We start from the raw sequence: 24,954 nt of genomic DNA on the forward strand, positions 1-24,954 counted from the left end.
CTCCTTGGCAAAGCCATGCTGACTGCTCCTATCAACATTCTTTTCCTTGATATGCCTAGATACAGCGCCGAGTATAAGTTGTCACTTCACCTTTCCAGGGATGGAGGTGAGGCTGATTGGTCTGTAGTTACCTGGGTCCTCCTTCCTGCCCTTCCTGAAGACTGGAGTGACACTCGCTTTCCTCCAGTCTTCAGGCACCTCAGCTGTTCCCCACGACTTACCAAAGATGATGGAGAGTGGCCTAGCAATGACTCCCGCCAGCTTCCTCAGCACCCGCGGGTGCATCCCATCAGGGCCCATGGGTTTATGGATGTTCGAATGTTCACACTGATGCCTATCCCAGTCCTCCTCAACCAGGGCAAACTCCTCCTTTATCCTGACTTCTTCTGGGGCCTCAGGGGCTGAGGCTCCTGAGGACAGTCTCCAACAGTGTAGACAGAGGCAGAGAAGGCATTCAGCAACTCTGCTTTCTTTCTGTCCTCTGTCTCCAGGGCACCCACCTCATTCACCAGAGGGCCTACATTGCCTCTAGGGTTAGTTTTGCCGGCAACGTATTTGAAGAGGCCCTTTCCGCTGTCCTTGACCTCCCTCGCAAGGTTTAATTCCAAGGAGGCCCTAGCTTTTCTAATTGCCTCCCTACATTCTCTGACAGCAGTCCTATACTCCAGCCCATCCACATTACCCTTTCCACTAGTTCCAAGAAGTCCTCTGACTAAAACAGATGGTTCAGAGACCAGCATCTTGGGGTTCACTTTTTTTCTGCACCATCTCCTAGTATCTGAGAGTCAAGGAACCACAAAGTAGTTCCCTTGTAAATACATTTATGAACTTGCAGAAGTGGTTATTTTTCTTTTTGTATCTTCAATTATTAATTTGCAGCTTTCTGCAGATAAGTCAAAGAAAGTAAAATTATTTTTTTTAAAAGAAGCAAAACAAAACAACCCTAAACCAACAGACTTTACTGCTGCACGATAAACAGAAAAGCTGCTAATGAAGGAATAATCACAAATGGTCTTGGCCAGAAAAAGTAATTATTTATCAAGTGCCTCAAAATTTGATGCCTGAGGCTCCCTAGAGACAAAGGAAGATAGAGTATGGTCTAAGTCCTTTGTTAATAAAACCAGGACAGCCTCATTTTTCTCAACATTCCTCACAGGTGACTTGGCATGACCGAGGATCGCCATCTCAGACAGCCCCAGGTGGAACCACCAGCCCAGGCCCCGAACAATGTGGGATGACTCTCTCTAAACTCTCTAAAAGGCTTAGGAACTTTGTTATCACCTTCAGACATATCTTTTAGGAGAGACGGATATTTTCAGTGTGTTTTACAGGACATCATCAGAGACACATTATCAGCATAGATGCTATTCTGCACTCCTTCTCAGCATCTTCCCCTCATACTGACAAGCCCATCAATACCACAGCCTAATTCCAGCTCAAACACTGAAAGCTGAGCACTGCTGAAATATCAACACGCAAGCAGTCACCTCAAACACCCTCCCCTGCTGCTGTTCAGTTTTTTATTAACTCAGCAAATAAAAAAAAAAATCACAGCAGTAATATTTCATCATCCTGTAAATTACTGTGTAAAACTGCAAAAATACGTAAGACTTTCTAGAGTAAGATGTGGGTTTAGTGCTTGCTTAAGAGCTATGAACGCCTGGCCTGAGGTTATTTTCAGAAAATTTAAATCTCAGTAATGCCTGAGGTACAGCTACATGCCGGCTAGCTCTGCCATTCTCAGGCATAGCGGTCCCTTGCATCCTGGGCTGTGTCAGACGCCGCACGCGCAGCAGAAAGAGCAACAGCCCCTTTTGCAAAGCCTCGGTGCCCAGAGGGGCACCCAGCACCCCCTCGCTGCTGCTCAGGAACGCCCAGAGCAGGAGGCCTGAAGGCCCTGCTGTTGGCTGCATTGCTTTGGACGCAGAAAAATCTTCTTTTCGGAATCTTGACAGGCTGGTGGCTGCTTGTGGAGAAAAATCGAGAAGACAAATCAACTTCATACCTTTGAGCGGAACATGAGGGGAAAAAATAAAAATCATACCTTACACTTCAGAGCCTTCATGTTTAGTGACAAAAAGAAATGAAATGAGTTCATGAAAGACTAATTGCCCAGTTTGATTTATGCATGAGCCCTAGCATTCCTAGCATATGCAGTTACAGTCTGTTTTCAAAGAGAGCAACTATTTCATTAAAACATAATCTTCACACTTATAGATATGCTATATCAAGTCTTCTCCTCTTCATCCTTCTGGCCTAATACTTTGCCATTCTTTGGTTAAAGAGAGAAGAAGAGAGAGACAATTAAAAAAACCCAGTCTTTGCAATATCTTTAATTCACTAACAGCTATTTAAACCTGATATTTAAGATTCATCCTGTCTCCTCCACAAAGTAAAGGAATAATTCCAGGCCAGGTTGGATGGCACTTAGAGCAACCTGGCCTAGCAGAAGGTGTCCCTGACCATAGCAAGGGAGTTGGAATGAGATGAGCTTTAAGATCCCTTCTAACCCAGATCATTCTATGACTTTAAACACCTTGGTGCAAGACCCATGGCAGCTCAGGCAGCTAGGAAGGACCAGTGTGGTAGGATGCTCTCGCAGGCACAATGACACCAAGTGAAGGTTTGAAATGAGCCTGTGCCCAGGAGCATGAGAGCCAAGATCTGGAAGCAACAGGGATGAAAACTCCTTGAATTATTTAATATTGCCTCTAATATTTCCCTATCTGCAATATATTCAAGGAGAGACTACGTAAGATGTCTAGTTTACACACAGCAAAATCTGAAAGCTGGGTGATGGGGTGAGGTAAAGGGTGAAAAAGGGGAAGGGGAAATAGCGAAAGAACCAAAAGTGGTCAAAAGGATGCCCACAGAGAAGATTTCTTCCAGACAAGTAACATAAATAGAGTGTAATTCAGCAAAACGCTGTCATCAGAAAACAGAGTTCAAAGTAAGCATCTGACTCGGCAGCATAAATCTTCGCTACAAATAAAGACGTTTGAGCAGTCACAATCCCTCTGACGAAGCGGGAAGCAGAAGCCTGCGTGCCTGCCTGTGCAGGGACAGTGCTGCAGTCCCGGCACTCGGTGGCAAGATGCTATCGGGGGTTGCCACGGAAACCGGGGGATGCAGACCCAGCAGCTTTAACTTTGCATAAACTGACAGCGAGATCAGCTGGAGACAGACACCGAGAGCAGGTGGTTTCCTCCAGCTCCTGGGCAAGATCGCAGCGAGGCTGTAGGCGAAGCTTTCCTGCAGTCAGGTCCTCCTGCCTCCTCAGCCCTTCCTCATCCTCTCACACCCCACACTGCGCACAGGCACAGTGACAAATGCACACTCCATGTTCCTCCTCTGACCTCCCAGGTCAGACAACACATATGAAGGTCATTTTCCTTGCCCATCGCTTCCATCCAGGCTCCTCCTCACTGAGGTGCTGTGCGACAGTTTTCAAGTATTTTTGAGTTTTTGGGGTAATCTCTGAAAGCAAAAGTAATTTCTTTAAATTGAATTTTCTTTCATTGCAGAGGGAGCCCTGATATCCCATCTTCCTCCACAAACCTGGAGAGAGCAGAAAATGCTGTATGATTTGTACAGATCTAGAAAGGATTACTTTAGCGCTCACTGTAATGTTTTTTGGTTTTTTTTCCTTCTGAAAGCAGCCTTGATTCAGAGGGAACCTGTCACACAGAAGAGTCCAACACCGGGTGAATTACTGCTGCCTTCGGCAATGTTGCTCTTACCTTATCGTGCTGTATCACCCCTGCTGTGGTATCCCCAACAGGAAATCTGCTGTGGAACAGTGTTGTGGTTTGGAGAAGAGATCCCCTTTTACCCTCAAAACCCTGAAGTGATAGGAATTTCACTAAAAAAAAGTACCTTTAAGATAAACTTCTACCATTCATTTATTTACACAGTTTGCCCATAAATACTATGTATGTTAATTCAAATGCAATCTTAAACTTGCATGCCAGCTTCCCATAAAATTTGCCTGGTTTTGCACCACTGAAGCTGAGATCTTAGTGTCACAGAGCTGTAATGTGTTTTTTTCTTCAGTGAAACAGCATCCCAAAGCCATGCAGTAAGTCCTCTGAAAAAGTAAATTCTCATAAACCCTACAACAGCTCTCTCTCTTACCAGGAGCAGAAGAAATCAGCACTGGGTACTTAGACTTTGTAAAAGTAACCGTGCAGGTAGATCTGAGGAGTGCTATTTTCATTGCAGATGTGTATCCTCCACAAAACAGATTATTCAGATGTGACACGGGCAGATCAAATATGCCTAATGTGTGAAGTGGCCACTGACACAAGATATTTAGGGAAGTGAGATTTTCAGCCGATGGCAAGAGGTAGCACAAGGCAACGGTAAGTGACAGGCTAGTTCTGCATCCTTCTCTGTGCAGGCAACTCCCATTTTCATATTTAAACTCATTTCATGTTCCTTGCAAAGTGAGAAAGACTTAAGGCCAGTTTGTCTGATGAGATGGCAGCTGTCACTTCATGTAAACAGACCCCGAAATGAAAGAGCAATCCAGCACATGGAAGTAGAAAGTCCTGACACTTTAATTATCTGAAGAGATTACAAGATGAAAGTCTTCCTTGAGGCAAATGTATATTAGTATTGATATAGTCATTGTGCTTTTCAGTAAGAGAAATAGGAGTCTGTATTTACATAAGAAACTATAGTGTCTGAGATCTTTAAATATCATATTTATGGAAATGATTCTGAATTACAGCATTTACAAAATAAAAACAAGCTTGAATAAATATCCAGTCCATTAAATAATATTCTTTCTCTTTTTTTCACAGAAGCAACTTTTTGTGCATATTTATTTCACAATTGAAGTTTGTTGTATTTTTTTATCCTATAAAAGAAGCAGGTTTTTTTTTCTTTTTCTCTAAAAATAAAACTGTAATCATCATTGTAATGTGAAGCCTGAGATTTAAGCCTGAATAAGTATCATTGCTTGCACCACATTACCCACCTCCCACCAATCACCCAACCCCATGCCTTTCCCAGCTCTGGTGAATGCCAATACTCCAACTCAAGGATTCCGTGGGAAGGACTCCAGGGACATCATCATAATAAAAAAATATAAATAAGGTGTGGATAACGCATCATAGCTGACATTGTCTGCAGACAGCATCATAAGGCTTGTGCATTACACATAAACTAAGTGAAGCTGTTTCATCTGATTCAAAACGACAGTAGTTAACAACTGTTGTACCCTTATATGGCTCATTAACACTGATTATTAAACCACTTAACAAAGGGAATGTCCCCCCAAAATAAATTATACAAAACAAAAAGCAACACTGTCCAGTTCTGCTTTATCATTTTGAATGATGACCTTCCTTGAGCATGATACCGCAAACAACTTCCTTAGCCTTTTCTGTATTTATCACCTTGAAACACAGCGTGTAACACTGCGAGTCAGGAAAGGGGATACAGCAAAGAGCTCTTGATCTCGCTTCCTCTGCAACCACAGCGCACACTGTCTCGCTTTTCATGTGGCTAACTCAAAGCATGTCCAAACGCCTTTGAAACCACTCTGCTCAGGGAGCTCTTACCACAAATAGTTTGTGCAAGATCATAGCGTGAATCCATGTGAGTCTTATTTCTTTCTTCTCCAAGCGGAGATAAAAATTAATCCCTGGTGTTTCAAATAAATACAAACGTCTTCCAAGTTGTTAGCATGAGTGAAGTAACAGTATGCAATATTTTACACAGTTACTCTGCCAAATGTGGACAACAAGTACCCTTCTCTGTTTGACCATTCTGTAGGACCTTTTGAATAGATCACTACATATTTGCCCCTTCAAGAACCATTTAAAAATGGGAGAAATAACTTGTCAAACCTACTGAATTTTGCTGCTGAACTCTTTCAAAAATATGTATTTCAATTTCATTTATTTGGTAATCACTTCCTCTGAAGTTTAAGTTTTAAATGCTGACATAGGATCCAAAGCTCTGTGTTACACTTCTATTAACAGGATTTAGCATAAATGATGCCAATTATAAATACTTCCAAAACTCCAAAATATGGAACGAGAAATTGTAAAACTTAATTTTTAGAAGATAACTCAGAGTTATTGCTCTGTTCAGTAAATGAAAGGCAATAGAAATATACTGCTTCAGGACCTTCAGTGCTTCCTATGTGATTCCAAAAAAAAAAAAAATCTGCCTTTGTAACTCTCAAACATGAATTTGAAATAGTTTTGCTTTAATTAATCCTAGCACAGGTAGCAAAAATCTAGTAGTGGGAAAGTTAAACTGCAGCAGGAGGGAGAGTGCTGACATCCACAGCCATGCTGGTATTGTGGTGAGCACAGAAGTGTCCCAGCTTTGGGACTGGATTTGCTGGGATGGACTAGTTAACCGGCTACTCTGTTCCTAGCATGTAAGATAAGCAGCAATGCTTGTTCAATTCTGAGCCCTATTTCCTTCCACACAGTGCATTTGTTCTGCATATGGCATCGTAACATTAATGTCATAAATTTATGGAAGACTGTACTGTAGCCTTACAGCTACAGACACTTCATACTTCCCTTTAGCAGCTTAGTAAAATGCAGTAAAAACTGTCTGTACAAAATTTATAATAACGGATGTCAAAGCCTACATGCCCTCACGGGGTCCCTCTTTCAAGTTAATTCTTGGCCTAGGTCGAATATATCAGTCCATGTAAGACTGTAGAAGACACATCAGTAGTTTAATACGTCAGATACCAGCTTTGTCACTATAGAAAGGAGTGACATGGAACATATAACAGTGAGTGCAAACACGGACGGGCTTCATCTGACCATAACGAGGTAATGGAGCAGAGTGGGAAGAACAGCGGGAACAGAAGATCTGAAAAACAAGAGGGAGATCTCACTTTAGTTCCTACGAAGGACCAGATGGGAAAAAACTGATTTCAAATGCGAGGAGAGAAGGTTGTACACACTCGGCTTCTGTTGTGTATTGGCACCACTGCCCTTCTCAGCACAGCAACTGAAAGCCCTCTGCAGGCAACTCACAGCCCCGTGGCCAGTTACTCTGACTCTGGTGAGCCTCTCTGACAGGGGCAGAGCTCTGGGTCACAGCTCCACCAGAGAAGAAGGAGCCCTCTCCATTGGTTTTCAAAAAAGACTAGTGAAATACTTGCGAATATCTCAAAGTTCCTCCTCCTGCAAGCCCACTACAAAGTTAACAGAATCAGCTTCTCCACCCACATCATTTTTAGCTCGCACACAGGCAACTGAGGCAGGATTACAGATTTCTGGCTTCCTGAAGCACAGGACTGCTTTATTCTTCCTCGCTCCCTCTTCTTCCTCCACAAACTTGCAAAGCAGCAGCCCCCCACACTGCAGTGCTGCTGCAAAGGTTTAGAATGCAAGCAAAGGGACTCGCTGTCCCTGCAGCTGAGCTGTGCATCGTCCCTCACAGTGCAGACAGCTGCAGCTCCTTAAAGCAGAAGTCCAGAATGACTGTGGATTTAGGCTTTAAGTTCCAGGATTTTAGCACGGGATTTCTGCTTTTTATCATGCAAATGCTTATTGCTACATAAAAGTCAAACCCTCCCGCCTCCATTTTCTAAACGTAGGTCAAGCAGATGATAGCCAAGATAGACAAACACACAATTTGAAAACCCTGGCCAAGTGCCCGCATTTTGCTGTGCAGCCGAGTCTGTGGTACACATAAACGTGCTGATAGTTTCTCATGTGTTTAACTGAGTCATTACCTTGCCACAGCTCCGACAGTGGTGTTTCCTGCGAATGACTGTGAAAGGAGCCTTGCACGCAGTGCAGTAGCTGCAGACTTCATCTGGAACCCAGTCAGGAGGATCTGTCAGAAACACAGCAACAAAAGGGAACATAAATCAAAAGGGAATAAAAACAAACATGCAATTACCAGATCCTCAAGGGAGTAGGGAGAATAAAATACAACAGCAGCTGCTTTCATCTGAGTTTCTCAAGGTGCTTTGTGAATAGGCAGGCAGGTGAGCTCAGGATGCCTGGGAGGGCTCAGCTTCCCCCTTCCCTGCCAGGCAGCCACCTCTGGGCAGAGCACAGCAGGCACTGAAACAGCGCGTGGCAGCTTTGGACTTGAAATAAAATAGATCCTATTCAAATGAAAGTGGCAGAAAAAAGGAAACAAGCAAAATAAAGCACCAAGACATGAGACTATTAAAGCAGAGCTGGATCATGGGTGTGTTTTTGTCCACACAACCAGCCATCAAATCAAGCCGAGAGCTGAGATCATTCCCAGCCTCTTCAGCCCTCCCTGCAGTAAGCCTGACTGCTCTTCTGCAATTAGGCAAGCAGCTCTAAAGATAATAAACTCTAAGGCTGATTACTGTCTGCTAAACTATTAGGACTCTTACTGGAAGTCACCAATAACTACAGCAAAACCACAAAATCAAGCGTAAAAGACTTAGCAGAGAAAAAATTTTATCATTATCCCAAAGAGCATATTTCAGTTGTTTATTTCTCCTGTTAGCTCTAACTTCTCATAAAAGCCAAGCAGGGAAATTATTTGGTTTTGCCAAAGCAGAAGGTATTAGGCTCAGTTCTGCTAAATTACTGCTGCTAGCGATGGGCTGACGTGACCTCAGAGAGTCTAAAATTACAAGTAGAGAAATGATGTAGCAGATTAAGTTGTTAAAAATCTAATGAAGGGCAAAGCAAGTCATGTCCAGAAGGAATCCATGGACACTGCAAACATGAACTGCTTGATGTATTTACCCAAGTTCCCTGTATGAAGCTTCTCTCCGAGTATTATTCAGAGTATGCAATCCATGCAGTTGCTGATTTATAAACATGACAAGCAAGATCCCTGCCTCAAGGAGCATATTATCCAACAACAAAATATATGGTGCAGTTAATGCAACGTCAAGAGGGCTACAACTACAGGCAGAAAAAAGATAATTTAATGAAAAATCCACTGCATTGTTCAAATATAACCATGATCAGTTTTTCATGTACTTGTCACATTGCAACATTTGTCAAAATCAAAAGTAAAAAGCCTATAGCATTCAATGCAGAAAATGTTCAAAAAGCACATAAAAACAATAAGAACTTCAAATATTGACTCAGCTTTTACAGGCTTCTCTAAACTATTTTGGAATTTAAATTAGTTTAAGACAGTCTTTCACTGAATGAACAAACAAGTCTGATAAAGGTCACAGCAACTGAAACCAAAGTCTGTGCAGAGAAATGACCCATGTGATAAAAAGGCAATTGCATATAACAGCCTTCACCTCATCTCTGGGAACAGTTCACTGGAAAATGTTCTGTGGTGTCACAAGGCAACAAATTCCTACTCCAAAGGTAGGCTTTCCTTCAGCAGCAGGGAGATGCAGGACTCTCAGCTTAAGTCAAAGCATTAATAGCAATAAAACCAAGAGATTTTTCCTTCCCAATTCTTTTTCTGCAACCTCTCTAGCTACTACATAAAACTTGCCTAGTCAAACTTACTCCAAATACCAGTTTATAATGTTGACTTTGAAAACTTTGTATCACTTTCACAGCAATCTCTGATCTGAAACCGTGGCAGCCTTGATGACCTTCGAGTATCTCCGTGCTCTCCATCTGGGAGTTCTTTGGTTATCACATATACTCCAAACCACGCCAGTAATGATATTCCTGTTTAAAATTTGCTGTTACATTACCGAGCCTTAACGATGAGTTCATGGATTTAACTATCCCATTGATTCTCACTGATTTTAACGACAGCAAAATCTAGGAAGTTATTCAAGCCAGTGCAAGCAGGTTTGGTAAAGTGCCTGCTCCGCTACCGCTACTTTATCGACTGCATTATACCATGGGCTACCACATCCAGATAGTTACTAGTTTTGATATTTACAGAAAAGCCACAAAATAGAGGCCCTTTTTGTACAAACTGCAGCATGTCAAAGTGAGCTGCAACCTCCACTGCAGCCAGTACCATAATCACTCTTGCCCCTAGACTACAATTAGTCCAGACACATGGTATAAGCTGACACAACCCCGCCACAAAGAGTCTGGAGTTCATCGACAGAAAGCAGTTGTCTTATCAGAAGTTTACTCTTTGGGGGTTGTTTTCTTTATTTTGTTTCTGTTGTTGCCCTTGAGTTGCAATGTTGCGTTGTACGGATTTAATTGTCTCCAGTGCTAAATAAAAAGAAAAAATGGCAAAAAAAGCCCTCCCCAAGAAACATCAAATTAATTTTGATAAATAATGACCTCAAACACGTAACAGTCATATAATCCATCGTTCACGATTACAGAATTACTTGACTGCCAGGTGAATTCATCTGCAAACTTTGTCTTTATAATCGGTTAAAAACATAATCACATCTTAGTGGTACTCAATGTACAGAAACACCCTCTCTACGCAATGTTCTCCCACATTAGAAGGGCTCTCTTCACCTCCACTTTGGTGTCACATCAGCTGATTCACTAAATTAATGCATCAGCAGAGTGAGCTAACAGGCATGTTTCCCCCGGACAGCGAGCGACTCAAGACCAGCAAGCCCTGTGCCCCATCACTTCTGGGTTTTAGTGCCCTCCTAACATCCCAACTGCTCGCACCAAGATCTGCTGCACTGCAGCACACCCCCAAATAGTAACACTTAGTTATGTAAGGGCTTTTAACATTCAAAACGCTGTACAAGCATTAATTGCCTTAATCCTCATCACTCAGCTACAGTCAGTAAGTCTGTGTGGGAAGAGATCAGTAGAGAAACATCCAAAACCATACAGTGGTGCAGTCTTGAAATAACATTCAGAATAAGAAACTGCAGGCCACTAGCCCTATGCTTCTGCTTCCAGCTGTGACTGAAAAAAGTCCCCACACCAAATACAAACTCATTTTGAGAGTATACACTTACAAATTAAATGCAATCCTGGATTGGAGCTCACGCTGGCAGGGTGGATGAAGCCCCAAATGCCTCAGTCTTTCTGAGCCCGTGCAAGCCCGTGGCAACTGGATCACACCCCTTGGTCCCCTTCACAAGTCTCATCTCGCTCAACCTTGGGAGCAGCCACTCTGACTCACATATATTAATGATTGAGTTATCAGGCTTTTTATAGAACAGGTTTTTGAAATATTCTCTCAAGAGCAGTCTCAGGAGGGGATAAAGCTTCATATTGAGGAGCAGAGCAAGTTATACAAATTAAACCCCTAGTACGAGCCTGAAGACATGCTGGAAGCAGGGCAGCAGCATCGCACCCGTAGGCTTTTTATGTTATAGTCCTTCTCCAGGCTACGTTGCTCCATTAGCTCTGCATGCAGCAGCAAATGGAAATATCCAGTCTCTAAAGCGCTATCTTCCCATGCTTTGGGGATTTGTACAAGGAATAGAGGGGAAAAACCTTGTTCATGGGCTAATTGGCCCACTGCTTTATCATGCAATGAGAGCTAAGAGAAGTCCATTGGGAAACGGATGAAGACCACAGCACAAACATCAAAGAGGAGGAGGAAGGGAGAAAAGGGATTAACAAGACAGAAAAGACTAAAGAAATAAATTTTAGAGGAAAACATTAAAAGCTTGTACAGAAAAAAGGCAGAGAAAGGAAGAGAAACAAGTATTTAAATGAATAAATAAAACAAGTTTAGAGAAAGGAAGAGGCACAAGATAAAATTAAATAATGTGAAGACTGGAAAATACTTTTTTAACAGAAAAACAACATTCCCAACTCTTACATATTCAAAAAACTCGCATTACAATCTCCCATAAATCATGAAATTTTATGGCCTTTTAATTTGTTTTACATCGTAGATTTAGAACTCACCTTAAACGTCTCCACTTCATTAGCTAAAAAATTTTCCTGATCTATAGAAGTTAAAAATCTCATACAAATCCAAGATGCTGGAGCCTCAAGAAAACCACAATCATGCTGAAAACCATAGATGCTGTATACATTGTCAAAAAGCACATGCAAATTCATGCTTAAATATGTACAATAGATCTACTGCAGTCCCATCTAATCTTACGGAACCAAGGAGAACATCTCTCTCTCCCAGAAGACAAGAAGAGAGCCTAGACCCATCAACAGCGTTGATTCAGACAACATCACATCAGAAAGTTCATTCAGTTGTGCTGAGACACAAGACTGGGTCAGGGTGGGAAAAAGCCCCAAAGTTGTTGGAGTTTGCACAAGGCCTCATTTAGCAAATCTATACTCTGGAAAATATAAAACACGCACACCCACAACTCTTTGTTGAAGACCAGCAACCAAACCCTAAACTTCTGGTGGTGTTTGCATTATGGTCAGACAATTCAGACAAGACCCTTTATGTTTTTTTCTTGTGTGTTTTTCAAATATTCCTAATGCAGAACTCAAATGGAAAGTTCTGCCTACATTGATGCATTTTAGATTTTTAGAGCACATCACACATAACCCTGATTATACTTGTACCAAACTAACCTTAAGAGGCCTGTTCCTCCCGCAGCCTGTGGAACTGACACTGCTGTGGCCGTCAGAACGCATTAGCCTCACTGCTGCAAAACCCAGTCAGATGGGCTTGCTGCAGCTCTTTTGATGAAAGCAGAAACTTTAAATTCTCACACTTCCAAGTATGGGAAGCAGAGAACTAAGGTGACATGACTTTGCCCTTCACTTAAACTGTCACAGTAAGATGAACCTCTTTGTCCCTTATCACATGTGATTTTCCATGTGTCATCCTAGGCCATCTCTGACTTTCATATAAGATTCCTAGGAGGTAACTGTACTAAAGTAATCTTTACCTTTGCTCAGTAGATTCACTGTTGATTACTGGCTTGAAATTTTTCAATAAAAATAAGTTTCTACTTGAACAATACTGCTTCATGAAAATTACAGAGGTGAGGGAGAAAACAGAGGTACAGATTTATTAGCTTCAAATACAATTTTTGTCAAACAGCTTTCTTAGGGCAGAGTTTCTGTGCAAATCTAGAAAGCTTTCATCAAAGCATGGAGCTTGCAATACAACCTAAAACTGTACAAAATCCTATAATTTTACATATATGATTAAATATGTTCAGTTGATTATAAAATACTGCCTCAAAATGGAAGACTTCACGCTAAATTTGTCTCTTGCACAGTATAATCAGAGCTGCTGAATAAGGAAAAAGAACAAGTTACGTGGACAGAATATGTTTGACCAACAATTTCACTTTCTTCACTCAGAAAATGTTGCTCGTTATCAGTATAATAATAGAGTAGACATAGGCATGCTTGACTAATCTGATATTCTTCTACAAAGATGTGACCAAATGGGTAGATGAAGGGAGAGCAGCGGATGTCACATACCTCAACTTGAGTAAGGCTTTTGATACTGTCTCCTATAACAACTTCATAGGAAAATTCAAGAAATGTGGGATAGATGATTGGACTGTGAGATGGATTGTTAACCAGCTCAGCAATAAGAGTTCAGAGGGTTGTGATCAGCAGCACAGAGTCAAGCTGGAGGCCTGTGGCCAGTGGTGTTCCCAGGGATCAGTACTGGGTCCAGTTTTGTTCAACATCTTAATCAACGACCTGGACAAGGGGATAAAATGCACCCTCAGCAAGTTCACTGATGATGGAAAACTGGGAGGAGTGGTTGACACCCCAAAAGGTTGTGCTGCTGTACAACGAGATCTAGACAGGCTACAGAGCTGAGCAAAGATGAACCTCATGAAGTTCAATAAGGACAAGTGTAGAGTCCTGCACCTGGGGAGGAATAACACTATGGGGTCATCCTGCTGGAAAGCAGCCCCATGGAGAAAGACCTTGGTGTCCCAGTGGACAGTGAGTTGTCCATGGGACAGCAAAGGGCCCTTGTGGCCAAGACGGCCAATGGGATCCTGGGGTGCATTAAGAAAAGTGTGTCCAGCAGGTCTAGGGAGGAGGTTCTTCTCCCCCTCTTGCTCTGCCCTGGTGAGACCACACCTGGAATACTGTGTTTAGTTTTGGGTTCCCCAATTCGGGAGAGAGAGGGACCTACTGGAGAGAGTACAATGAAGAGCTTCAAGGATGACCAAGGGACTCTAACACCTCTCCTACGAACAAAGACTGAGAGAGCCGAAGCTGTTTAGTCTTGATAAGAGAAGGCTGAGGGGGGACCTTACTAATGTATATAAATATCTGAGGAGTGGGTGTCAAGAGGAAGGTGCCAGTCTCTTCACATTGGTGCCCAGTAATAGAACAAGGAATAATGGATGTAAGCTAGAACATAGGAAGTTCCACCTCAACATTGGGGAGAAAATTCTTCACTGTGAGGGTGACAGAGCCCTGGCACAGGCTGCCCAGAGAGGTTGCAGAGTCTCCTTCTCTGGAGACTTTCAGAACCCACCTGAATGAGTTCCAGTGTGGCTGGCCCAGGTGATCCTGCTTTGGCAGGAGAGTTGGACTAGATGATCCCTAGAGGTTCCTTCCAACCTCAAACATTCTATGATTCTATGACAAAAGTAAAATTGCTCAAAGGTTGACAGCTAATTCCAGACTCACAGTGCTTAGATTCTGCACAATGCCAATTTTTCTTGACCTTGTAACTTCTTATTGCAACAAGAACAAGTGCTTGTGACTTGGGACCATAAATTACTGAATTGTGCTCATGCTGCTGGTTGGAGAGCAGTGAGGACTTGACTAGCCAAAAGTGGGTGGGCAGGAATACTACAAGATGGAAAGGAATCAAGGAGAAATAACGTGCTCTTGTGCAGCAAACATGCTAATACCACTTGGCACAAAAAGATATTTGTACTGGCAGTCACAGCAAATCCATTATGGCCAGTAAGCACCCCTTGTAGCAAAGAGCCCAACCTGCTTTTTTTCTGAGCAGCTTTCACTACAATTTGCTTCGAGTTTATACACAGAACTTTGTCTCTAATGGCCATTTTCTCCATTGTACCACCAGGGCATGAAATTTTACTATAGTTAAAACTCATTTATGGAATATTACACAGAATCACAGAGTGTCAGGGGTTGGAAGGGACCTCTGGAGATCATCTAGTCCAGCCCCCCTGCCAGAGCAGGATCACCTACAGTAGGTCACACAGGAACACGTCCAGGAGGGTTTTGAATGTCTCCAGAGAAGGAGACTCCACAGTCTCCCTGGGCAGCTTGTTCCAGAGCTCTGTCATCCTCACAGTGTAAAACATTTTCCTAATGTTTTTGTAGAACCTCCTGTATAAATTTATCTTGTGTTCTAGCAAAATATAAATGTATTTGCTTTGCATTCTCTCCCTTTAAAAATACAGTGCTATTTATAAAGTATAAATATATACACTTCCTTGAAAAAAAAAGTCCCAGACCATTAGGATAACAAAGAAGAAAATACACACCACAGGCTCATCTGTCCTTCTAAAAATGCTTTTCTTTTAGAATGCCAATTTATCTGTAGTTTATTGTATTTCAACCTTTAGAAGGTCACAAGATTTAACGTTTACACCCTTGCCAATGTCAGTTGGCTCATAATAAACACTCATGTTTGCTTTACGACCCAGACCAGCTGTTGGGTTTTATATACAGTAAGAATGAGAAAGCTGACAAAAACATGTGATTCATCTTCATAATCTCAGTAGAGGCTGGAACCTTCAGTAGAATCTTAAAATCTGTTTATTTGTACAGGTTGCTGGGCTTGTCTTTTTTTTTTTTTTTCTTTTTCTTGTTACCATTGATTGGATGCAATCTTAAATATTCAGTACTTTTGGTAAGAGGGATCTATGTGATAATTGGAAAAAGCTTTTCTGGCAGGTAGTTTGCTGTACTTTCTCAGTTTAATACATGCTCGTATTCTGCCACACTAGCAGAAGGGAGGAGCTACCGACATGCTCCTTTACTTGAAAATGTGTTCATTTTTAGCTGAAATCATGAGGAGTGACTGGAAGCACTGAAATTATGTACAAAAAATATAATTAATTTTGGTGCAATGCTGTCAATAGACTGGCACAACACCCTCAAGACTTTGCATTGAATCCATTTACAGTGATGACTGTGGTGTCCTTCTGCTGGGGGCCTGTGGCCCAAATTTGGCCAGGGGGAAAAACCCATCAGGCTCGCTGCAAGAAACGACACAATAGTCATGCAGCAAAAGTTGCCTTAACCACCAGCCATCTTCCACCTGCACCCAAGCATCACCCCAAGTCAGGGGCTGCTGATTCTATGTTGGCCAGCAGAAATGAGGCAGGTGGGGAGGTGCTCTAAGGGGGAAAAGGCACGTGGACGCTATAAGTTTATGCCTCATGCTGGATGCGCTAGAGATAGCAAAAACATGTATCCCATTAGCTATTGCTGCAGAACTCAGTAGAAAAAGGAAGTCTGTACAGTGCGGCCAACAATGACAACTTGTGACCTGAAGGGACAGAAGTCTGTAATGTAATGGAGATAAGAGGACAGAAAGGGTGTTTCTACAGTTCCCATCAACTCAACAAATTAACTCACTTCAGATTTTATTTTTTTTTTTAGACTTTGTGGTTTGCTCGGATTTGGAAGGTAGAGCTCATCGCCATGATCCCCAGATGCCTGTCCATTAGCAAACTTGACGACTAAGTAGCAGCAGACTACACCAGTTAGTTTACACAGTCGTAGGAGCAGTACTGATTTGGACAAGTAGGTATGTACAATCACATACACATCAGCCAAGTAAGACCCCCAGAGAAAGTCTGCAAGGAGACTGATTTGGACATGCTCAAGCCTTCTCAGTGAGCAAGCACAGGTATCAAGGGCAGAGTATCTGCTGCAGGAGCATGGGCTAACCGACTCTGTTTAGAGGACGTGTTAGCATGGGAAAACATCGTGCCAAGGCAGTCAAGCTCATTCTGACACCCAAGCCTACTTATTAAAAAAGGAATGGGTTTTCCCACAAGGATCTGCTTTCCATCATGCAGGCGTATGTGAAATACCTGCTATTTCAGAGCAAAGGTGCAGGCAGGAGGCTGTTTCTGCTGTAGTTATCTGCATATGCTATTAATACTATAGGTTGGGTTTTAAATCCCTGGCCTAAGTGAATGGTAACTGATTCACACTGCCTGGCTGCTGCACAGGCCCTTGTAACTCAGAAAATTCTCTTTACTGCACTCATAACATCACCTAAACACTCAGACCATTGTCTTCTATTTCAATAAATAACATCTCAAACCACAGGCTGCACCTCTCCAAACATAAAACTTTTCCCCTGTCAATAGAAGATGCCATGAAAAGCTGAAGAACCTTAAAAGCTGAAAAAACATGCTGGGAAAGAGAAGTGACTTTGACATGACAAAATGTACATCCACTGTGAGAAGGTTATTCAGCATCCTGCAATTCAGAATAACTTGCTTTCAAGTTCCTTAAGTCAAATTCAGTGACAGCATCAGGCATCGATTCAAAACAAAAGAATATGAACTGAAGTAGTAGAGAACGAAAAATCTCTTGCATGCTTTTCCAATATAACCTATACATTGTAAGGATTTTGCTTGAAGATTTGTTCTTTACTGCACCTTTTGTGACATTCTGAATTACGGCACAATAGAAAAATCAATTAAAATTACTATTGAATAGTTCTTTATCTGTCATCAAATCGTTTTCCACCAGAAAGATATTTCTACAGTGCATTATACATGAATTAGCCCCACTGTTCTAAATAGATTAGATTTGAGATCCTTTAGCCTGCAGCTTCAGAAGAAGGGTGAGCAAGGTTTTTTTATAAGCACAAAATAACTCATAAATATGTAGCATTACTCTAAAATCTAATCTAATAGGGTTTTTCTCCCCCCTCCTGTGATTTCTGATCTTTATTACAAGTGACATGAGCCAGTATTTGTTTTCTGCTGGTCACCCTCTCCACATAAAAGCAGAGACACAGCCTGCTTATCAATCAGTTTTCAGTCATCCTGCATTCAAAACCTCTCTCAGGAAGAACAGTAGTGTATGTGGACAAATAGACAACAGTAGATCAAAGTTTTAAAACACAGGAAAATTACTGCACACTTGAATTTCTGGAAAGCTGAGATACAGTTTCACAGTTGACGGTTGTCTTGTATTACTCATTTGACCACAGAGATACCACTGCTCTGATAATTGGGCTCTTGGAGTGCTGAAACCACCACTCAGCCCTGAAGATCAAAGCTGACTGCCTTCTTGTTTGCTCCACCTCATTCATCTACTTTCTCTTATTCTTTGATTGCAAGTGCCCTTTTAATCCATTTTTTATACAATGTTTACCATACTAGAGCTATAGTCCATGGCTGACTCCTAAGTGCCCGCAGCAGCTCAGATTAAAAAAAGAGAAACAAAAACTTTTGAGCTCTTGCAATACCTGAATCCTGACCAAAACTTCGATACTTACATACACACTTTTCTTTGGTCTTACTGTGTTTTCAGTGAGATTTGAGTAACTCAGCAGAATTACCTAAAACTTTTTCCTTGAAGTAATATAGTGAAGAGCATGAAAATAATAACAAAAATATTCTGATTAAAGATAAAAGTGAAGAAAATATAAAAGGTACTTCTATTGTGGGAAAAAAAAAAAGTAGCACTGCCACGTAAAGCAAATAATATAAAAGATCTCTTTAGCTTTGGCTGAGAAGACCTTACTTAAGGCTTTGCATCTTATGCAGCCCTCAAACTTGTCAGATGTAATGTCATACACTATATTAGAGCCATTAGTATACAGAATCCTTCTCCACTGACACAAAGGAATTCATACTGTATATGACAATTTGTAGATCAGTTTCATGAGGTTGTTAGGAAAAAAAAACAACCTGAAAGAAATATGCTCAGTTTATCATCTGACTTTGTCTCTAAACATACTATGACAGCATTTTATAGTCCCTTTCTAGAGCCAAATTTTAAACATTTTCTTTTCATTTTACTGATTGTTTTTTATACACAGTTGTCTAATTCTAATTCTCAGAAAAAAAGAAAGTACCTTCAAAGTCCCCATCTCTGGCTTTTGCTGCAAGTTCTGAGGATGATATACTTTCTTGACATAATGCACAGTCTTCCAGTGCTGCACTCCTCAAGCCCTGATTAACTGTAAAACAAACCAAAAGCATCTCAAATTCATATTTTTCTAACTTGCACTTAAAATATTCTTTTTAGGATTTCTGGGTTTAGAATACAGTTGCACCTATATGTACCTTCTCAGACTTCTTGCTTTTTCTTTACCCTGACAAAAACAGTGATTTAAAAGTCTCCTTTTTGTTTCTTTGGAATGACAGGAGAAATAAAAGATGCTGTTAGTACAGGACATACAGCCCTCTTACTTCTAGCAGTTTAATTTTACTACTTCTAGCACCTGTATTTTATTTCCAATTCTTAGCTTGGATCCTTTACAAAAAAGTATATTATGAGAACAACCAGAGATTCCTTAGGTGAATCACACATATCAAATCACACGTACCAAAGAGAAACTTAATCCAAAAAGTTCCTGACTTTTATTCACTTCTTTTATTTATGCTTGCTTATGTCAACACTTTTTTTTTTTTTTCAATGTAATAGTTCATCCACTAGAAACTGTTCCAACCAAGTACTGTTGACTAACCTATATTTCCTAGTGATTATTCTTCAGAGCTCTAGTTAATTCATTTCTCTTATCTGAATGTTCAGGAGATCTGTGATCCTCTATAGCGATTCTGTATAACCTCATATTTTTTTGCCAGTTTAAAAAAAAAGGCTCTTTTCACATCATGACATCCACAAAAATGTTGTGGAGCTTTCAGCCACAAATAATAAAGGACTGTAATGCATGTTGTGAATTATCCTGGTGCAGAGTTGCATTGGATTGGAGGTTTTTCTGCTAACTTTAATCAACTTTTAACTTAGTCTTCCATATAAAATCCTAAATGCTTTTAAATGAAACTGGGAGAAAAGGAAAACAAAAGTTTTCAATCATGAGGAAAGGGAGAAAAAAAAAATCCATAACAAAAGAGAACTCTGATCATTTTCAGATGCTGATAGTTCTAATCACAGCAAAGGACAAAGGTAATTACAGTCTTGCTGGGATGACACAGTTATTTTTAGATACGTTAGCAGACTTGCATCTTCAAAAAAGAAATAATCACAATAGTGACAGAGGAAAAAAATAATCTCTTGCATAGCTCATGAGCTAGTTCTCGGTCCATTAACTTAACTATCTAGAATTCAAAACTGGGTATTTTTCTACTTTGAAAACAAATTCAGGATTCTGTAATTTCAAGACAGGTCAGATTTCAGTATCTTACTGTGCATTCTCTCACCTTACAGTCTGCTCTTTCTACACAGCTATTTAAACTTCAGAATAAAAAATACACATCTTGGTAAATTAAAATGCATCCAGTGTGAAACAATACTGGGGGACACAGGACAGGAAGAAGTCCAAACCCTGTATGCATTGTGCTGTGACTACACGGGCTACCAATACCGTTATACACACAAACATGGAAACAAGCAGATGCTCTCTGAAGGCTTTAACTCTTTCAATATTTGTCTCAAGACACACTCCTGTGTACCTATATATGGCCAGTGAGTCCAACCACTTATAGTCTGCTTACATGACCTTTTTTTAAACTTAGGTCAATTCACAGTACAGCAAGTCTGGTCAAAAAGTCAAAACAATGTTAAGGACATTGTTGTCAAATAGTCCATGGATCCCCATGGAGCTACCACCAGAAATTCACTAGAGAAAACACACCTTTAGATCTATTTACCTTTCTTTTGTTTTTCCTTGTCCTCTGTTTCGGGTTTGGTTGCCATAACTTCAAACAAGGTCTTTAAGATACTTCTCAGATCACTAGCATAGTTTGTCTGCAGCTGGTCAGCAACACCTAGGAGTTCAAGAAAACGAGCAAATCATTACTGGATTATTGTACCATCCTTAAAAAGCCTATTTAAAGTAGCCTGTTGCTACCAGTAGTGGCCTCATTTATTTTTGAGGGGATCACTTGCTTGTGTTAAGAATAAAAATTGTACATTTAAACAAACTGATTTTCATAATGGCCAGGCTACATTCTGCCCTTTATGCTACTTGTAATTTGTTAATGTCTTTCTCGTCCTTACCAAGAGATTCCTTTTGCATCAAAATACAACTACTGCATCTTCCCTTGAACACGTAAGGCATCACCAAGAAAAAGTTAAGTACTTTGAAGCCAATCCATGTTCCATGCCCAAACTCTTCATCACCATGTGTCTAAATGTCTGCATCTCTGATTCTGTAAGTTCCTGTCACGTAACACGTCTTTCTAGACCAGTCTGCAACTTAGGCCCCAAAACACAGTCTTCCTGCAACAAGAGTAGTTTTTACATTCAGAACAAAAGGTTCCTCTCCTACCTGAGATACAGACAAAAAGGCGGTGAATAAGATCATTACTTCCATGAAACCTGGATCTGATCTTTTCTCGTGTGGCAATTTTAGCAGCCTGCAAAGCGAGCTGGATTTCATCCTGATCAATGTCATCAGATGAACAAGAACTTGTCATTAAACTGCTGTCAGAGAGAAAAAAATGCAGATAAGAGTAATGTAAATCTTCACTCAGTTGTTCAGGAAATTCAGCAAATCCTAAAGGTTTTATGACTCGGGCAAGACTGTATAGTTAACCAGAACTAATTGCTGTAAATTTTTGTTCAAGTCAATCAACACTCAACCAATCACCATCACATTTGATTTCCACTCTGTTGCAGAGCTGCAAAAAACTTTTAAGTAGACAATCATTTGTCTGTATTTTATTGCATCTTCCTTAGCTGTTACAAAGTGCTATACCATTTTTCACATTAACTTCTTCTGAAAGCTCAGTTCTGAGACTGTAATTCCACCAAAAATCCAAAAGGGGAATATCAATCTAAAAATGAGAAGGTCAGTTCTGAAATCAATTTAGAAATTCATTAATCTGGAAGTTAATTAGAAAAAAAAATTTCTGAATTATGTCACCTTAAGATAGTGATAATATAGTCTAAATATAACCTTACATTAAAAAAAAGGAAAGAATAGTAATAAAATATAGTTTTCATAGTAGAGAGGTAGATTAGTCCCCTTATATGCACTGCAGATATTGCTGAAATATCAAAACTATTGTAAAAGAAAGGCTCATCAACTCCAAAGAGATTAAAATGTCTCCAAATGACCACGAGAGATTTACATTTTCTTTTAAAAAGCAGATGCACAGTTGCCAGCCATTTCTACTCACTGCCCCCCCTCCCTGAGACCACAGGGAAGCTTTGATAAGAAACCAGCTTCTTCAAATACCAGGAATTACATAAACTATTTGTAAATCAAGATGTATTTTTTTTTTAAAAAGTAGCACTTTGCTGATGGAAAAACCCTGAACAGAGTAGCGCGCAGGATGTAACTACAGGGAAGTTCTAAGGATTTGCTGTGTTGGCTGCCGGAGATGTGCCTTCTTACTATGACTAGTCAGAGACACAGGAACACTAAACCATTTCCCCCACATATTGGAAAGAAATTAATCTCACCAATGATTACAAGAATTCTAGAATATTTTACTTGGCTGTCCAAAACTCCAGTATCCTCTACTACACAGACAACTACTACCTTAAAAAAGTTACTGACTGTATAAATAGCACCAAAAATGAAGGAAGTAGTTTCTAACACATTCCAAGTTCAATCTGCTTTTATTGGGTGCTGAAACATTCACATCAAAGATCTTATCTCTATGGCAGCACCCATGAACAGTTATTGCAGGATAAGCCACATAAATAACATTTATAATTATTTAGAGCAAAAGTTTATGGGATAAAAAGTTTGGAAATTCTACCTGTATGCTATACAGGTAATCCGTTGAAATGTAAAAAGGCATTTATTAGGCCACACAATCTTAAAAGCCCAAGTAAAAACAGAACTGAAAATAAATAAATACTGGAGGATAGTTATTGATAGAAATAACAATGGAAACATAACTGGCCTCCCATTTTTTCAAAGACAGAGTAAAAAGCAAGCTTGCAAGAGACTCATTTTGTTCATGTTATCTATTGCTACTAATAAACGCAAATTCTTGTAAAAAGATGTTAATTCTGCATTTACAGTTCCCTTGGCACCATGACTGACTAGGTTTGTTAAAGATACTAAGGACCAAGTGAGAAATCTCTCAATCTTTACTTTGCTCTATATCCTTTGGGGATATAGGCTTATATGTATACAAATATATACTTATATACATATATATTTATATTATAAAACAAGCCTATCAGTGTGGAAAGGTCTGTGTTCAAGACAACAAAAGTGTTGTGTAAGAATGTGGCTTTAGAAGGAACAAAATGAAGTAAGAGCCAGAGTGCGATCTCTAATTTGCAATGGTGTGAAGGTAGATGCACAAATGCTCATATGTACAGATACAGAACTTTGTCTGGCTCACAGCGTGGCAAGATAAAGTCTACTCTTTTTCTTGTTTTTAAGAGATCTCACAGTGATATACACACTTGCACTATAAACTGCTCTACAAAGCAAGCATGGTCCTCACAACAGAGACAAACACAATCCAACAGTCCCTCTGAAACTCCTAATAAGCAAAATCCTTACTGCACGGGACAGGAGGGGTGCTGATTCAAGGACGACTCTTCCCTCCAAGTCAAGCTGAAGAAATATTTCAAGTAAAGTGTTAAGTAGGCAGTGAGCTGTTTCAAGAATACAGACTACTTGGTCCTTTCCCATCTTACAGAAAAGAGGAAAGGCTTATTCCACAGTTGTGACCAAGCTCTGACCAATTCTGATGATAATGTTTATTTTTTTCCAAGTCTCCTTCAGCTGGGAGGAATGTTGTTTTACTTACTTCCTAATTCAATGTGGTTTGACCTCCTTCTGTTCCAGGCTCTTCTGTGTTGATTTACGGCACGTCATTAAGACTGGTCATGTACCACCACAAGACTGGCTGGAACTTTTTTTGTCCTAAAAATCCCCAGCACAGAGCACGGACCAATCACTTCAGTACCGTGGGATGGAAGGTCAATGTGCATCCCTACCTCAATTTATAATATATTTTCACATGCACAGGCATATATAAAGTACAGTATTCATACACAAGAGGTTTAGAAAAGAGGGTATTTTGTGTTCAGAATTGCTTATGCCATGGAAAAGAGAAAAGTGAACATTCCAGAGTAATTTAAAACTGGACCAAAGAATCACTACAGAGTTAGAAACAATTACTCTGTTTTTACCAGCAGGACCACGACAGATTTAACAAAAACGACTCTCAAAGAATGACTAATGACCATCTGTTCTTTAAAAGAAACCTTACTGTTAAAGAAAGTAATCAGAAAATTAATGTTGTAGAGGTAGTCAGAAATAATGTAAGAACAGAAACACTGCAGCTGTTTCAGATAAGCAGCAAAAGAGACAGCTTTTCTTTTAACAGGTATCACAAACAGCAGTAATTGCATCTATGCAAATATTAAAGATTCTCCTGATTTTTACAAATTGGTACTATAGAAAATAAACCTGTTTCTTTTATCTACAGAGTTCAGCTTATCTTTACTCCAAATTATTCTTTCAAACAGGTTATTTCTTTAGTTCCATAAGGAATACCTTACCTACTTGGCTTATCTAACATGCGTAATTTCCCTCAAAATTCTCAGCTCTCATACCAGATATGTAGGAAGAATTTCAATAATGTCAGACTAGACTTGGATCTGGAACATTTGAATACCGCTGTCTGCAGAATCAACTATCACTGCAGTGTACAAATAGCCGTACTAAGTAGCTAGAGACAACTTCTCATTTTCTCAACTTTGTGGTTGAGGGGAACCCTGCATTACCCCAAGGAATTAGGTTAAGAAGAGATAAGACGAAAATAAGCACAAAATTTCCCTTGTGAAGTGTTTACTGTATAAACAATGCTTATCATGTATTTATTTTTCATGTTGTAAAGACACTGCAAAGTTAACAAGTCTGAAGATGAGTATCAAGAAATAAGACAATATGTAAAAACTGAACTCCAAACAGTAAAACCACTTATACGTTATAAAGGAAGAGATACCCTTTGGCACATCCAACACACTAGCTTTTTACCCAGCTTTTACCAAACTGGCTACTGTTTACCTAGCTTTTATCAAATTGGCTACTGTTTAC

At 40.2% G+C, this 24,954-nt stretch overlaps 1 protein-coding gene across 1 annotated transcript in view; it reads right to left on the reverse strand.

Annotated features, from left to right (window-relative positions):
• Positions 1–6,213: 6,213 nt before the first annotated feature.
• The window catches only part of LOC104271904 (lateral signaling target protein 2 homolog), a gene marked incomplete at its 5' end in the record, with an annotated part of 40,150 nt that continues 21,409 nt past the window's right edge, over positions 6,214–24,954 (reverse strand). The window contains 5 exons of the mRNA XM_009866728.1: positions 6,214–6,846; positions 7,718–7,821; positions 18,829–18,933; positions 20,588–20,704; positions 21,208–21,362. Coding sequence (XP_009865030.1) covers positions 6,715–6,846; positions 7,718–7,821; positions 18,829–18,933; positions 20,588–20,704; positions 21,208–21,362 — 613 coding nt within the window. The remainder of the gene's footprint in view (positions 6,847–7,717; positions 7,822–18,828; positions 18,934–20,587; positions 20,705–21,207; positions 21,363–24,954) is intronic.

Source organism: Apaloderma vittatum, unplaced genomic scaffold (assembly GCF_000703405.1).
Source record: "Apaloderma vittatum isolate BGI_N311 unplaced genomic scaffold, ASM70340v1 scaffold19733, whole genome shotgun sequence".
NCBI classification, from domain to species: Eukaryota; Metazoa; Chordata; class Aves; order Trogoniformes; family Trogonidae; genus Apaloderma; species Apaloderma vittatum.